The sequence below is a fragment of the Miniopterus natalensis genome, chromosome 16, assembly GCF_054644295.1.
Source record: "Miniopterus natalensis isolate mMinNat1 chromosome 16, mMinNat1.hap1, whole genome shotgun sequence".
Lineage (NCBI taxonomy): Eukaryota > Metazoa > Chordata > Mammalia > Chiroptera > Miniopteridae > Miniopterus > Miniopterus natalensis.
This window is the reverse complement of record NC_142096.1, coordinates 15,342,053-15,357,605: the sequence shown is the minus strand read 5'-3', so window position 1 is coordinate 15,357,605 and position 15,553 is coordinate 15,342,053. Positions and strand designations below refer to the sequence as shown.

The 15,553-nt window shown below is 39.7% G+C and overlaps 1 protein-coding gene across 3 annotated transcripts in view; it reads left to right on the top strand.

Annotated features, from left to right (window-relative positions):
- ENPP2 (ectonucleotide pyrophosphatase/phosphodiesterase 2) overlaps window positions 1–15,133 on the top strand; it is a 71,307-nt gene extending 56,174 nt beyond the window's left edge. For all 3 annotated transcript variants that reach the window (XM_016207764.2, XM_016207763.2, XM_016207765.2), the window contains 6 exons: window positions 2,224–2,360; window positions 3,574–3,709; window positions 4,383–4,460; window positions 7,236–7,368; window positions 9,603–9,759; window positions 14,533–15,133. In XM_016207764.2, coding sequence (XP_016063250.1) covers window positions 2,224–2,360; window positions 3,574–3,709; window positions 4,383–4,460; window positions 7,236–7,368; window positions 9,603–9,759; window positions 14,533–14,703 — 812 coding nt within the window. In that variant the 3' untranslated portion in view covers window positions 14,704–15,133. The remainder of the gene's footprint in view (window positions 1–2,223; window positions 2,361–3,573; window positions 3,710–4,382; window positions 4,461–7,235; window positions 7,369–9,602; window positions 9,760–14,532) is intronic.
- Window positions 15,134–15,553: the final 420 nt, after the last annotated feature.

The window sequence follows — 15,553 nt, the reverse complement described above, 5'->3', positions numbered from 1 at the left end:
CTCACCCTCTCTTCCTCATGTCTCTTCCACGAGGGCTGAACTACGTGACCATATTATTTGTCATCCACTTTTGTGTATGAAAAGAGGCACTATTAACAATTATGCCAGGGCAATAGGCATAGACCGGGATGTGAGGTCAACCTGGCTTAGCTTCCTATGGTTCTGAGGACCATACTGATGTCACCTGACCCCCACCCCTGGCATTCGTCACGCTCTGCATTCCCATTACACTCTAGATATCTCTGATATAGTGTGCCATGTTGGTCTCTCCCCTCGAACTGAGAGCTATTTGAGGGTAAGAGTTCTATCATAATTATCTTTGCCTCGTGTATCTATTCTATAGCCCAAGGCCTGGCAGAAAGAAGGTACTCAGTAAATGTTTGATGAGGGGGAATACATTAATGAAAAAGTTGAAGGTAGATAGGTGGTGGGATTGGTGGAGAAATTATTCCTGGTAGAGAGAAAGGGAATCACATGTATAAAAGCATAGTTTTTATAACAATCATGAGTTCCTAACAGTCATGAGCTGAGTGTTGCAGATACTTCAGCCTTCATGGAGTGGAGTGTCATGTTGAGAGATGGCAATAGAGGAGGACTGGCGGGGGAGCTAGAATGGGTGGAGCCTATAGATTGTCCAGGACGGTTGGTTGGTGGCTGCTCTGAGGAGAGGTGTTGCAGGGAAAGACGGGGCTGCTGCCTTCCCTTAATGGGATAGACTGGACGCAACGTTTGCATTTGAACTGGAAAGAATGTGTTTGGTAAGCATTAACATTTGAATGCCAAAAAGAGAATAGCTTCTCAAAGAATTTTGATACTTCTGCTTCCAGCTGAAACCAGGAAGTTCAGAGGCAACAAAAAGGAAAACACTAATGGAAATTTTGAACCTAGAAAAGGTTTGGTTTGAGTTTTGGAGGAAAGTCTGACTTGGTTTACTGCCCCCAAGTACTACTGTTATGATTTGCTGGCTTTTTGTTTGTTTTCATTATATTTCATTTATATAATATTATCATATTATGTTCTAATTCTTAGGGGTGGGCCCCCAAATTTGGCAGCTTACCCAAGGCTTCTCCATTTACTGCAGTGCTGGACCCAGACTCCCCAGAACAGGCTTGTGCTGTAACAGTGTGGGTCGCTTTGCCTCAAATCAGCAGTTCTACTTGGGGAGGGTCTTGCAAAGTATTCTATGAAGAGTTTCCTCTGTTACTTGCATAGACTGGTAATGCTTTAATTAAAGCAGCATGTATAAATAATTTAATAAGTGACTGCCAGAACTGATTTTCTCTAATAAAAATAATCATAATTTTTTTTGATGATCACTTAGGGAATTGTGAGTTGCCTAAAACTCAATACCTCAATCTTTAAATATTTTGGTCTGTAAGACCCCAATTTCCAAGAATCTATGGGAGTTCTGACTTCAGCCTATCCAAACCGGGCAGATCAAGCTCCAGGCAGTTATTATGGGTGTGGAGTGAAAGTCTGCACACGAAACTGCTATCTCTTCTTCCTAAAACAGTAAGATTTCAGACCCTATTTTTTTCCTAAGACAAGAACTTTCTCTTGGAGGTCTGAATCTACATGCTGGGGTCTTATTTGAGTTCTTTAGTAACTGATGACCTCCCCTTTTCTGTATTTAAAGGATGCTTTTGAATGCCCACTTATTTTATCTATACATGTTTCTTTAATTTCTTACCTAAAGAGTTTTGTTCCATGTGACGAAGCTGCTTACTTTAAATGCTCATTACTACTCATTGTTTATGCTGAAATAATGCATATTTGAGTTGCTGTTTGCAGCTAATGATTAAAGGGTGCCTTCCTCTTAATTAAATCATTGGTTAATTTGATGAGCCTTTTCAGGGGTCAAATGAATTAATTCCACAAAAATCAATCCTATTGACTGCTCATTCAGCTGAATCATTGCAAAATTTGCTAACCATGTTTCCTTCCTATACAGATTAAAATCCTTTGCAACTGAAAAAAAGGCATTAAAGTAAATATGGTATTTGCATTATAGTTTTGGTAACTGTAAGCCTTGGCCCATGCTTAGGTGATCAGATAAACCACAAAAGCGTTAGGAAAATACTTGATTAAATTAAGGAGAAGGAGCTCTACGTTATTAATTGTAAGCTAGCAAATTTTGGACAACTGAAGTCTCTTCCAATATTTCTTTAACATTTGATGTGGTCTAATTTGTGTCTAACACAGTTTATTTTTATTTTTTCCTAGAGAGACACCTCCTCTATGGACGCCCTGCAGTGCTTTATCGGACTAGATATGATATCTTGTATCATACAGATTTTGAAAGTGGTTATAGTGAGATATTCCAAATGCCACTCTGGACGTCATACACTGTTTCCAAACAGGTCGTTGAGAAAATTGGGTTTTATACAATTCTTCATGTGATTTCATTCCTTGCATTCAGATAATAATTACTTGTTTAACAGAATTTTGTCTTAGAAAAGATTTTCACTTTTTTCTGATAAAAAGAAAATCCTGTGTTGGATCCATTGCAAGATATTTTGAACTAGACTTTATGCAATGTTCTAATAACTCCATGGTAATATGTTAAATATCAAAGGGGACATACTAATTCTTTAAGTTCCTTTTACTCTGCTTGTCATTGCCCAGTAGTTACAGAAGTCACCAAGGTTTGTTTGTTTTCATAGACTTTATTTCTTAGCGCAGTTTAGGCTTATAGCAAAACAGGGTGGGAAAGACACAGAGTTCCCATATACCCACCCCCACCACACACAGCCTCCCACTATCAGCATCTTATTTGTTTTTTAATAAAAGTCTTATATTGAAGTTTCAGTTTTGATGAAGGTAAGCTGATATCAGGAATTAGAAAGATTTATTTGGCAGCTGAGAATATGTTTTTAATTTCTGAATACAACTGAGTACTCCCACTACCCCAAACACAGCTTCTTGTTAATTTGTACTGTGTGCATGTGTGTTGCTCTGACACATACATTATGTATATGCAATCTTTCTTTTCACAAAGTCTATATTATTTTTCAGAGTGTTATTATTTTTTAAAAATATGTTTTCATTGATTTGAGAGGGAGAGAAAAGGAGAGTGAGAGAGGGATAGAAACATCAATGATGAGAGAGCCATTGATCGGCTGCCTCCTGCACAACCCCTACTGGGGACGGAGCCTGCAACCTGGGCATGTGCCCTGACCAGGAATCGAACTGTGACAGCCTGGTTCATAGGTCAACGCTCAACCACTGAGCCACGCTGGCTGGGCCGGAGTGTTATTTTTTAAGTGTCTTCTGTGGAACCCTATTTATTATTTCAACAGTGGGATTCCTGCTGGATATATTGTTTAACTTAAGACTTTATCAAGAGAATTCTGCTGCTAAAAAGATAAGAGTTTGAAAATTACTGGCTTCCTGTGTTTAAAACTGAAGTCTTTTTTATTTTTTAAGGAGTCAGAGTACCAGAATAGGAGCTATGACAAAAGCTAGAGGGGTGTTAATGCTGATTGTAACCGAACAGCCTGGTGTCAGTATGTCACTGCCGGTCTGATGTGCCTTTGCGATGTCATCACTGAACACCTCTGACTCGCCCTGCAGGCTGAGGTCTCCAGCATCCCTGAGCACCTGACCAACTGTGTCCGGCCTGATGTTCGTGTTTCTCCGAGTTTCAGTCAGAGCTGTTTGGCCTACAAAAATGATAAACAGATGTCTTATGGATTTCTCTTCCCTCCTTGTAAGTTATAGAGTATCAGGATCTGACCACTCTAGAGGGGTGTTATTTTGTGGAGTCTGGAGTGTGCGACTTGGTATTTTAAGACTTCAGTGGTTTTCAGGCTTTCTTCAGGAGAGCAGCTCCAGAGACTGAAGGGGTGAACTTGTATGGGATCCTTCCAGACTGGCCAGAAAAGAGGCCAGCTTTCACAAATCCTAATCTCCAGGGAAATTCTAAAGTGCAAGGAAATATTCTGTGTGCCTCTTCATATCACTAAATGAGAATCTGAAAGTGAAATAGTAAATCAGTAAGATATTATTTATAAAATACTATAGAGGTGATCTCTTTAGACTACATAAGGCCTTTTGATGATCTTTCATTGGCTTGATGACATTTTTCTAAAGTCCAAATTACACTAGTGAAATCAAGGACTTCTTTCCACAATATTTAGTAGACCCAAGACTAGGTGGGAAGAAAAAGCATTGTAAACATTTTTTGAGAGAATATTAAGCAAGTGAAGGAAAGAGATTGAGTGAGAGGGGAAGTAGGAAATTCTATATTAAGGAAGGACTGAGTAGGAATAAAAGAGTAGACTCATTCACTTCAGGCAGTTTAGATTATTTCAGAAGACTGATTTTTTTTATTGATAGAGGTTTTGGTAAATAATGGACACTTTTGTTTTTCTAATGTTTAGATCTGAGCTCCTCACCAGAAGCCAAATATGATACATTCCTTGTGACCAACATGGTTCCAATGTATCCTGCTTTCAAACGTAAGTCCAATATTTACCTAGTAAATTATTATTTATGAAAAAGTATTTCCAAGTTTACCACTTAACTTTCCTACCTCTATATTACCTTTTGTGTTTAGCCTTTGTAATATTTGAAGACCTTTCATGTAAATTCTCTACCTTTAATCCAAAATATGAATCTGTAACAGAGGTGGGCAGATTCTTTATCCATTGTTAATAATTAAGAAATTGAGTCACAAAAAGTGACCCAGATCACAATGGTAAAAACTGAACCAAACCAAGTTTGTGTTTTCCGTTTGATCTGGTGTACTTTCTACTTCAGCACTCATTATATGTCTGGTTAAAAATGACTTCTCTGTAATTTAGAGGCCACTTGACATTCAACATCATCTACATCTATTTGTTGAATGTTCCAGTAAAAACTACTAGTACTCCTCTCCTTCAGGATGATGGTGATGATGTATTCTAAATATTGACCCTGAAACATAGTAAGAGCTTAGTTGTCTTCTTAATCATCAGAGTATTGAATTCAGATGTTTTTAGAGCTCTGCAAATTATCTGAGTTTCTCTGGACACTCATTATTTCTTTGCACATGGCATATATATTTGTAGGTGATAGTGATGCTATGACTGATATAAAAATTAAAGTATGCTCTTAGAAGGTTTCCTGGTTTCTTCTCCAGCCCATCTGAGAGGTGTTTCAGAAACCCACTTCGATACATGGTCATAGTATTCCACGAAATGCAGCTTCCTTTAATTTCCACAAATCAATGTTTCCTGGAGTTCTTTATTCCTCCTGATGCCTTTTGACCTAGCAGGGATGAAGGAAACGCTCGGTGCCACCCGGGGCTGGCATGGCCGAGGGCCTTTCGCAGAGGGCTCACTGCTCTTCGCTGGGGCATGGCTCTCCCACATGCCACACTTCCTCGGGTTTGGCCTTTTGACTGTCCACATTGTTATTTCTTTCCCTCTTTGCCTCTCCAGTTTTTATGCTTAAGTTAACACTTGAACTTCTCTCCCACTGTCCTCCTTTCTTTATTGCAAATAATTATCTGTAGTATTTTGGCTCTGGGGGCCCCCTTCTCACTCCAAGTAGAGTATCCGAAGGTATCAGAAGCCACAGGATAAATGGCCTCGGACTTTTGAATGGGGGAGGTAAGAAGTGGTGACAGTCTGCACCTCACCACCCGCACATGGACTAGAGCTTAGGAAGGTGACTCTGACTTTGGAACCAATGCATCGTTTGCCTTTCCTGTTTTCTCCTGTTTTTTTTTTTTCTTTTTTGCCTTTCTTATTTTTTATTTGGCTCCTTTCCTGCCCCTCAGATTGGTGGTAATGTGAAATGGAGCTAGAGAGGGCAATTCTGTCCTGTGCAGAGGGTGACACTGAAACCCAGAAATGAGTAGCGAAGAAAAAACCTGACTCGCATGGATCAGGGAATGAGTTTTCCAGGCAAAAGGAAGAACAAAGGCAAAAGTGTAGTTGGAAACAAGTTGGCAAGGTTGGGGACTGGAAGAAGCCAGGTCCCTGAGGGGAGAGGGGTAGGAAGCAAAGCCATGGAAGTGGGTGGGGTCTAGAGTGGAGAGTTGGGATTTTCTTCTAATTACATACAGTGGTAAATCATCTGGAGTGCTAGGAATGGGTGTTGGGGGGGAGTGTGCTACAGCCTGATTTATGGTGTCAAAGAATCTACCTATGTAGAGAACGGGCTGCAGGGAAGTGAGAGTTTCTTACGGAGAGCCCAGGAAGTAGTCTTTTGTAGTAGTTTATTGCAGAGGGGACAGTAACTTAGACCGGGGTGCATGGGGTGAAAATGGTGAGAAGTGGTCAGCCTGGACGACTGGGATGTATTTTGGAGGTGGTACTGACAGGACTTGTTCACACGCGTATGAAGTAAGGAGAGAAGCCAGGGATGACTCTGAGGATTTTGATCTGAACATCTGGGTGAGTGGGAGTGCCATTAACTATGATGGAGAAGCCAAGAATTGGAGCAAGATTGGGAAGGAAAATCAAGAATTCTGTTTGGATAAATTTTTGCTCTAGATTTTTTTTTTTTTTTGATCTTCACCCGAGGATATTTTTTCCATTACTTTTCAGAGAGAGTGGAAGGGGGGAGAGAGGGGGAGAGAGAGAGAGATGTGAGAGAGACACATCGATTGGTTGCCTCCCACATGCTCCCTGCCTGGGGCCAGGGATAGAACCTGCAACCAAAGTACTCGTGCCCTTGACTGGAATCAAATCTGGGACCCTTAAGTCCGTGGGCTGATACTCTAACCACTGAGCCAAACTGGCTAGGTCTTGCTCTAGATATTCAATTGGACCAAGAGATGGGTGGTTGGATAGCATATCTGGAGCTCTGTCAGGGCTAGAGACATAAACTGAGAACTAGCATATCTATGGGATCATGAAGGAATAGAAGGTAGATTAAAGCCTTTTTTCAGTTTTTCACAAATATTGTACTTCCACTTTTGTACATACTGTTCTCCCTGCCTGGAATGTTCTTTCTCCACCTCTTTGCTTACGAAATACCCACTTGTCCTTCAGATCTCAACTCAGTAACCACTTCATCTGCAAATCCTTCCCTGAATTATTGGGCTAGGGCAAATTCCCCTACCAGTGTTTCCGTATCTTTCTCTCTGTTGGTCCATAAATGACACACACAGCTAATGCTTTAGGATGGATTCTTCTCAGGAATTACAATAGCTCTAATGTCTCTTAGCTAATAGAATGCACTCGAGAAAATTTAGCCAAAGCAAGGAGTTTTATTCATGAAGATTTGATTTTGTCTTTGCACAGGAGTCTGGAATTATTTCCAAAGGGTATTGGTGAAGAAATATGCTTCAGAAAGGAATGGAGTTAATGTGATAAGTGGACCCATTTTTGACTATGACTACGATGGCTTACATGACACACAGGACAAAATCAAACAGTAAGCTTTTCATTTCCACTCAGTCTGTGACTTTTAAATTCCAGTATCTCACTCAAGACTATTTTCCAAAGATTCATGTACTGGAGAAGAGCTAATACACCTTAAATCATTTGCTTTTTGAATCTCTTTGTGATTTCTTCAGTTCTTTTGGACCTTTGATTAAGTGTGGCATTAGTGGTTGGAATGGAATGGGGTTTTGTGGTAAATAAACGTGCTTTTCCATTCTAGGAAAGGAAATGTATCAAAGGGTTTAAAAATTTTTTTTGCCATTTATTCTTCAACAACTCTTTTGTGGGAAGATGATAATTTTCACATATCTTTATTATTTGGGGGACTTTTAGAATCCCTTAGATTTTCTGAGTTAGTACATCTCAGCAGGAAATTGCATATAGACTTTCATTGAATATAGTTTCTATCCTCTGTGGTGTTATTGGGGATGTAATAAGATAAGAATACTCTGGTCACCAAGAACTTATAGTCTGGTGGAGAAGATACAAATACAACAAATTCATATGTCATCATTTAATTTTATATATACATGGAACAATCAAAGCAGCACAAAATATAAGAAGGTTTAATTGTGATTTACAGATAATTAGTGAAAATGCTATTTTCTCATACAGATAACTAATAAAGTGGAAATTATCCTACTCCCTTTCCAGTCATTCATAAGAGAAATTTCATCATAGCTGTACATTTATTTTGTTGCTGATCATTGTTATAGTTTTTAGCTAAAATTATGTTATCAGCTCAATCATAATTTCAATATTTTGAAAATGATTACAATTAAGATAATAGAACACCAGGTAAGATTATGATTTCTCTACTTCGTTCTATTAGAAAATATTTTTTATACCTCCAGGCTTATCACTAACACTCAGTCCTTGATATTTCCTTTAGTAAGTGAGTTCTCTGCACCCAGTTCAGGATCTTACTGTGGCTTGAAAAGGCTATTATTCCCCTGGCTTCAGTGTCTCCTCTCTCTGACACATTTTGTACAACTATGAAAGTTATCTCACTGAAATGTGGATTTTATAATGACATTCCCTAGCACAGAAACCCTCAAGGAAGTGTTACTGCCTAAACAATAATGCCCAAATGTAACCAAACGCAGGTCTGGCTGCCTGTCACAAGGAAAGCTAAAATCATGATACAGGCGCTGGTGGAAAGGAAAGTGGTTTATTCAAGAGCTGACAACCTGAGAAGATGCAGTACTCTCATCCTAAAGCCCATCTTAATATCTCAGTTCAGGCAGGGATTTTTATCAAGAGGGAAAGAGAAAGCAGAACAAATAAATAGGGGTAAAGGGGCTGAAAGTTCATAAGCCAGCACAGTCTGTTCCAATGATTATCACGAAACTGGTCATGTGGAGGTCTGGTTTTTATGGTTGAGAGTCAGCAAGTCTGCCGAAGTCAGAACGTCCAGTTGCTGGAATCAGCCTCCTTCCCTGAAGATAATTCAAAAGGCTGTTAATGATTTATGGCAGCCATGACTAACTGGGCCTTTGTTTGTTGTTGTTGTTGTTTTGGTTTTCTTAACCCTCACCTGAGAATATTTTTTCCATTGCTTTTTCAGAGAGAGTGAAAGGGAGAGAGAGAGAGAAAAACATCGATGTGAAAGAGACACATTGATTGGTTGCCTCCTGCATGCCCCCGGTATGGCCAGGGATCAAGCCTGCCCCCAAGGTATGTGCCCTTGGCCAGAATCAAACCCAGGACCCTCAGTCCAAGGGCCAATGCTCTAACCACTCAACAAAACCGGCTAGGGCTGGGACTTTGTTTTAAGGCATACACCCTCTTCCCTGATTTAGGGAGAAGCATTGCTCCTTATATGATATTTAATCAAGAAGGTTATTTTGTTGGTTAGTATAAGATTTTATGTCTCTTTTATAACAAACTCCACAACTTGTCACTTGGAACCCTCCATAATTTGGAATATATTGTCTCTTCCAGCCGTACATTTCTGCTACATTGTTCTATTCATGTCCAGCATCCAAGTCTTGATTCAAGCTGTTTTCTTTTCCTGGAATATCTTTTTTACTTTGCCAGATTGAGAGAGAGGGGGAGTCCAGGCAGCAAAACATTATGTTCAGAGATAAAGAAGTGGGGTGGTTCTTAGAAGAGAAAAATAATTCAATTGAGTGGGAAATATTTTTAGTGGCCTAGGTGATATTCACTGGTCACCACCTAAAAAGGAAAGCTACTGCATCGGTTGTAATTATCGCCCTGTTTCAGGTATGTGGAAGGCAGTTCCATTCCCGTTCCGACTCACTACTACAGCATCCTCACCAGCTGCCTAGATTTCACTCAGCCGGCAGACAAATGTGATGGCCCCCTCTCCGTCTCCTCCTTCATCCTTCCTCACAGACCTGACAACGATGAGAGCTGCAATGTGAGTTCAGAGAGAGCCCTTTAGGATGTGGTTACATAACTCATCTTTACTTCTCAATCTGTATCCCCACTGTTGAACCAGAACACACTTATTGTAGAACATTTGGACTATGCAGCCAAGTGGAAAGAAGAAAGGACCCAAGCAAACTTCTCTTAACACTTGGGAGCTGTGTGTTCTAATGGCTTTTTATTTTTCAGTGTAAGAGTGTGGGTGAATGCGTGTGTATGCATTTAACATAGTTCTATTCATGTGTTCTAGTTTGACAAATGATGAAAGTGCTCAGAGTTTTGAGTTTTGCAAAAGACACAGATTTCATAAAAAGAAAGAGGGAAGTAGCAAAATTTTGATAGTTACTGAAACTAGGTAAGAGTTCATGGGAACTCATCATATTAGTCTCTCTACTTTTATGGATGTTTGAAAATTTCCATAGTAAAAGCATTTCTAAAAGACACACACAGGGGAATATATTCTTTACAAATCAGGATTCACTTGCTATGAATTTATTAGGGGGCCACCCATTCTCAAATAACACAGATGGCTCTTGATTCTCTTAATCCTATGTGGAGGCAGGATGAAAACTCCCCAGGCAGGTAGACAGGAGCCATGCTATATTCCCCTGGCCCTGAAATAATTCCACACTCAGGGACAAGTCACAGTTATTCCAGGCCTCACCAATCAAGTGTAAAGTGTCTGTGCTCCAAGGCTGATTTTAGAAGTAATGGTCCTTGTGCTTTTGTTTCGTGTAATATAAGGAGCAGGGATGAAATCTACTGAAGAAGATTTTTAGTCAACAAGCGTGACTCAGATGCCTAACTTGTGTAAGGTACTCTGGGAGAAACAGTAGCGTGTTAAACATAATCACCACTCTGGTCAGTCTTCAGTGGGGGAGAGCAAATGAAGCAGGTACAGACATTGCTACACTGCAAGGCAAAGTGCCAGAGAATAGCATCAGCAGAGATGATCAGCTTCATGGCCAACGTGGCTTTTGGACAATGGTTTCAATTAGGAGACTGAGGCTATGAACATCCAAAAAAAAATAAGGGATAGGAAAAGAGAGCAAGTTGAAATACGGCCCAGAAAGCTAATTAAGTTTGGTCAGAATACTGCGAATGAGAGTAATAGTGGGGAAAAAGGTGTTTTTTGTTTTTTTTTTAAATTTTTCAATTACAGTCGACAATATTACAGCTTGGTTTATTATGTTATTATATTTTATTTTATATTATTACTTAGTTTATTTAATTATCATAGTTTCAGGTATACGACATAGTGATTAGACATTTATATAACTTTTGAAGTGATCACCCTGGTAAATCCAGTACCCACCCAACACCATACCTAGTTGTTGCAATGTTATGGACTCTATTCCCTGTACTGTACTTTACATCTTCATGACTTTTTATAAACAGCAGTTTGGATAAGGTTTTAAGACTTGCTTGAAATCAAATTTAAGATAAAAGAAGTAATAATAATAGTCATAGTAGGAGCAGTAGGAGCTGTTACCATTTATTGAGTACATGTGACCATCCAAGTACTGTGCAGGTCCTTTACATAAAGTATTTCTAATTATCTAATTACCCTATGAGGCAGAGTATATGCTCTCCCCCACCCCCTTTTATTATCTATTGAGAAACATATAGGTAATAAAGGAAAAGTATGTTAGATGGTTACCTGGTTAGTTAGTAGGAGAGCAGAACTTTAGATTCAAGGCCTCTGACGCCCAAAACCCCCCCTCTTTCAAATTTATCAGATTTCTGTAGTGGAACCTTGGAAACTTAGGAATTTGTCTTACTACAGAGGCATTAAAAAGCCATGAAAAAATGTTTAAACATAAAAGCAACATTGTAGGCTCTGCTTCAGGGAGATACATTTGAATTAAAGGGAGTCAAGCATGGCGCTCAATGGCCTTTGGCAAGATTCATTTCATGGGATTGAGGTAACAACTTGAACTGGGGTTGTGGTCTTGGAAATTGAAAAAGAAGGGTGGAAGGCAGCAATATTGCACTGGAAGGATCATTAAGATCTTAGAAATAATTGGATGGGAGGTGGAAAAGCAAGAGAACTGTAAGAGAGACGAGTTGTGATCAACATATTGGCTTAACCTTCTCAATTTTGATTGTTTATAACCACAAGAGTAGCTAATAGGGCACCAGAAGAGTGTAATTCCTCTGTATAACATGATATACTTTCTTTGAACTGCAGATTTACTAAAAATCTGTTGTGGGGAGGTAAAATTTTTGCAAACAATCAAGCACATGTTATGGAGTGAAATTCAAAATTGTCATACATTTTTAAGATAAAGTGGAAACTACAGAGAACATTTCAGACTCATAATAGGCCGTTTAGGGTATTAGGTTCCTAGGGAATACATTTCAAGTTCCTCTGTCATTAGGGGAATTTAGTGATGAGAGAATTTGAAAATGTTATTCTAAATTCAGGTCAAAGCAGTTCTTTAGTCACTGAAAATGTTTCATCTGACAAATGAAATCCACTAATGTTCTCATAGGCCTTCCTCTCCTTGGTTCCTGACTCTGCATAAGGCTTAGAGGTATTTCTTGTAGAGTTCATGGGCAGCAAGCTTCTTATTGAAGGATCCCTATCCACAAAGAAACCTGTTCATGCTTTGATGTTCACCTTAAAACTGCCAGGGCTTGAATTCAAAGTCAATTGGGATAAAATCAGAGAAAGCAGGCAGGAGAAAAGTAAAATTTCATAGTAATACAGACAATAAGCAAGTTCACAGATTGTGCTTTTGGTTACATTAATGTTCTACGTTATTTATTCTTAAAGTTTTCCTTTCCTTCTTTCCTCTCTCGGTGCACGTGAACTTTTATTTGAATTTTATTAGTTTTGCATTTCACACTAGAGTCTCCCTTAGCAAATGCTTCTGTCGATTGCCTGCTAACATCAGGTAGGAGACATTTTTTTTCATGCGTAGCATAGCTAGTCTTTCCTAATGATTCATGGGAGGCTAGATTTTAGCATGTGAGAACCAAAGAGAGTGTCCCTCAAATGAGTTTGGCAAATCACTTCCCAAGGAAAGAAACGGCAAAAGACAGATTTCCTCCTGAATTCTTATGATCCCAGCTGGCCACTATTTAAATTAGGAAAAACCTTTTCACCCCTTGTCCACAGATTCAAATGACTGCATTTACAAAGAAAAAAGTAGACTTACTGACCATTGAAAATCAAATAAATGAGTTAAATATGAAAATTCTCCCAAAATATAGCTTCATGCTTACTCTGCTTTCTCTGAGGGGGTCCTGCAGGCTTTGGAGACCTCCTACTTCGTTAATTATATGGTCACACCGAGGACTGGTCAGTACCGTTGTGGGTAGAGTTATATTTAGGTCTTTCCTGTGAATCTCAGAGATCTTGGTTAGCTTGGGTTAGGAGGGTGGGGCATGGAGGGTTAAAATCTTTACTTCTCCAGTCTGCAAAGCAATTTCTTCCTGTTTCTTCCTTTTGCCCGGGATGGCCGGGCATCAGTTTCCTGAACCAACACCCTCGTGGTACATATTTAGCACTGGCACAAGCTGCTGTAGCTCCCTGTCCAGGTCTCTGTGGGTTGGAGCTTTCCGAGAAAACCCATTGCAGGTTCTTGGGACCGGTTCACTGAGACCACTAGTGGTAAAAGCATTGGGCGAGGGCAGGTCCGAACATTCTCAGCCCTGGGACACACAGCCACCCTTTAGCTTATAGAAAGACTCTCGGAGCCATTGCAGTTCCTGGGGCATTTGGGAATGAAATTATTTGCAAAGGTCCTCCTGGTTCATGCCTACTGGTGAAGGGAGGCATTTCTCCATAATTCTCAGAGCTCTCAGATTTCATTCTTGCTCTCAACTTCCCTCAAAAGTGAAAGAAGCTATTTTTAAAATGTAAAGGACTGCTTCTCCTGAATTGCTTTTGGTGTCAACTTAGACATGAAATAAATGGGTTGGTGTGGGACATCTGACTGTCCTTCTGGAATGTGTGCTGGTGAGGCAGTTGTTGGCAAGTAGCTAAGACAGAAAGAGATTTTCTTTCTTTTTTCCATAATGTTGTTTTCCCACTCTCCCCCCCGCCCTCCCCCCCTTGCTCCCTACCTCCCAGGGAGCTGCAGAGGCAAGCATTATTATCTTTGTGAACCAAGAGAGAAACTGAGCCTACAGAGGTCAACTAGCTTGACCAATGTCTCATAGCCCAGAAGTGGTACAGCCACAATTCCAAGCCAGGTCTCCTGGGCCTCAGGTGTATATACTGAGCTGCATCAAGTCAAACTCATTATTGAAATATCAATTCATTGCAATCCAGTAGCTGATGGAGCTGATGTAGCAGGTTCTTCCGAGAGACTAGAAATGCATACACATAATTTTGTGCATTGGGCACAAACTCTCTACTTTCCTGGGGAGGAAAAAGAACATTCCAGTCACTTGTGCTCTGTGCTCAACACTGTAATTTGACAGCAGGGGAAAGAAACAAATTACTGAATTCTCTAAAACCTTTGGTTTCCCTAATTTTGATTTATGTTCTGAGAACCTAATGAGTCAAATGCCCTTTCACACCATGTCTCATTTATTTAGGACAGCTAATTGCTGTTGAGAATGTTTACAGCTAAGGGCTGGTATTTGCGGTGCCTTAAGGACAGGAATGTGGGGGGGACCAGGATGGGATGACACACATCGGCTCTGGGTGCAGGAGTGCATAGAGGTCATTCGTGGACTCGGACCAGACTGAGCATTTCGAGAACCTCCTCTGGAAGATTCTGACTCTGATCATATTCTGTTTCCATTGCAGAGCTCAGAGGATGAGTCGAGATGGGTGGAAGAACTCATCAAGATGCACACGGCTCGGGTGCGGGACATTGAACATCTCACCAGTCTGGATTTCTTCCGAAAGACCAGCCGCAGCTATTCAGAAATTCTGGCACTAAAGACATACTTGCATACATATGAGAGCGAGATTTAACTTTCTGATCACCTGCAGTACCGTCTTATCAACTGGTGTATATTTTTATATTGTTTTTGTATTTATTAATTTGAAACCAGGACATTAAAAAAATGTTAGTATTTTAATCCTGTACCAAATCTTACATATTACGCCTGAATGACTCCACTGTTTTTCTCTAATGCTTGACTTAGTTAGTCTTGTGTGCTGCGTAGAGCTTGTAAGAAATACTGCAGCTTGCGTTTTTAGTGGAAGGTTCTAAATGGTGCTGCAAATTTGATATTTGCATTGAGGAAATATTAATTTTCCAATGCACAGTTGCCACATTTAGTCCTGTACTGTACTGAAATACTGATTTTGTAAAGTTGCATTTATTTACAGTTAATTATGACAGACATATTTAAGCCTTATAAACCAATCTTAAATATAATAAATCACACATTCAGTTTTTTCCCTGCTTTTATTCGGCCTTTATTCTGCTTATGAATTGGAGTGTTTGCTTCGGGAGTATTTATACATGAAGGGTATACATTTCCTGTATTGGGTGGGCCCTCTTCCTAGTTGAAAGTAGTTCACACAGTCAAGGGGGCACACTCAGTGTTCAGTTACAGTGGCCTGGATGAGATAGGTTAGTACATATCTATGGGAAAGCAGAAAAAATCCGTAATGCCCTTTCTCACTTGTCTCTTTTTAAAATATTTTGAAGTTTGGAAGAATAGGTTCTTCTGATCATGTTGGTTCAAAGCTCTATTAGACTCACCTGAGACTGTATTAAGCATATATTCTGTATAAGGTATCAACTTAAGAACTATGGATGAAATAAAGAGAATTAAGATGGTGGGATGAAATAGAGACATAAAAGTATAATTAA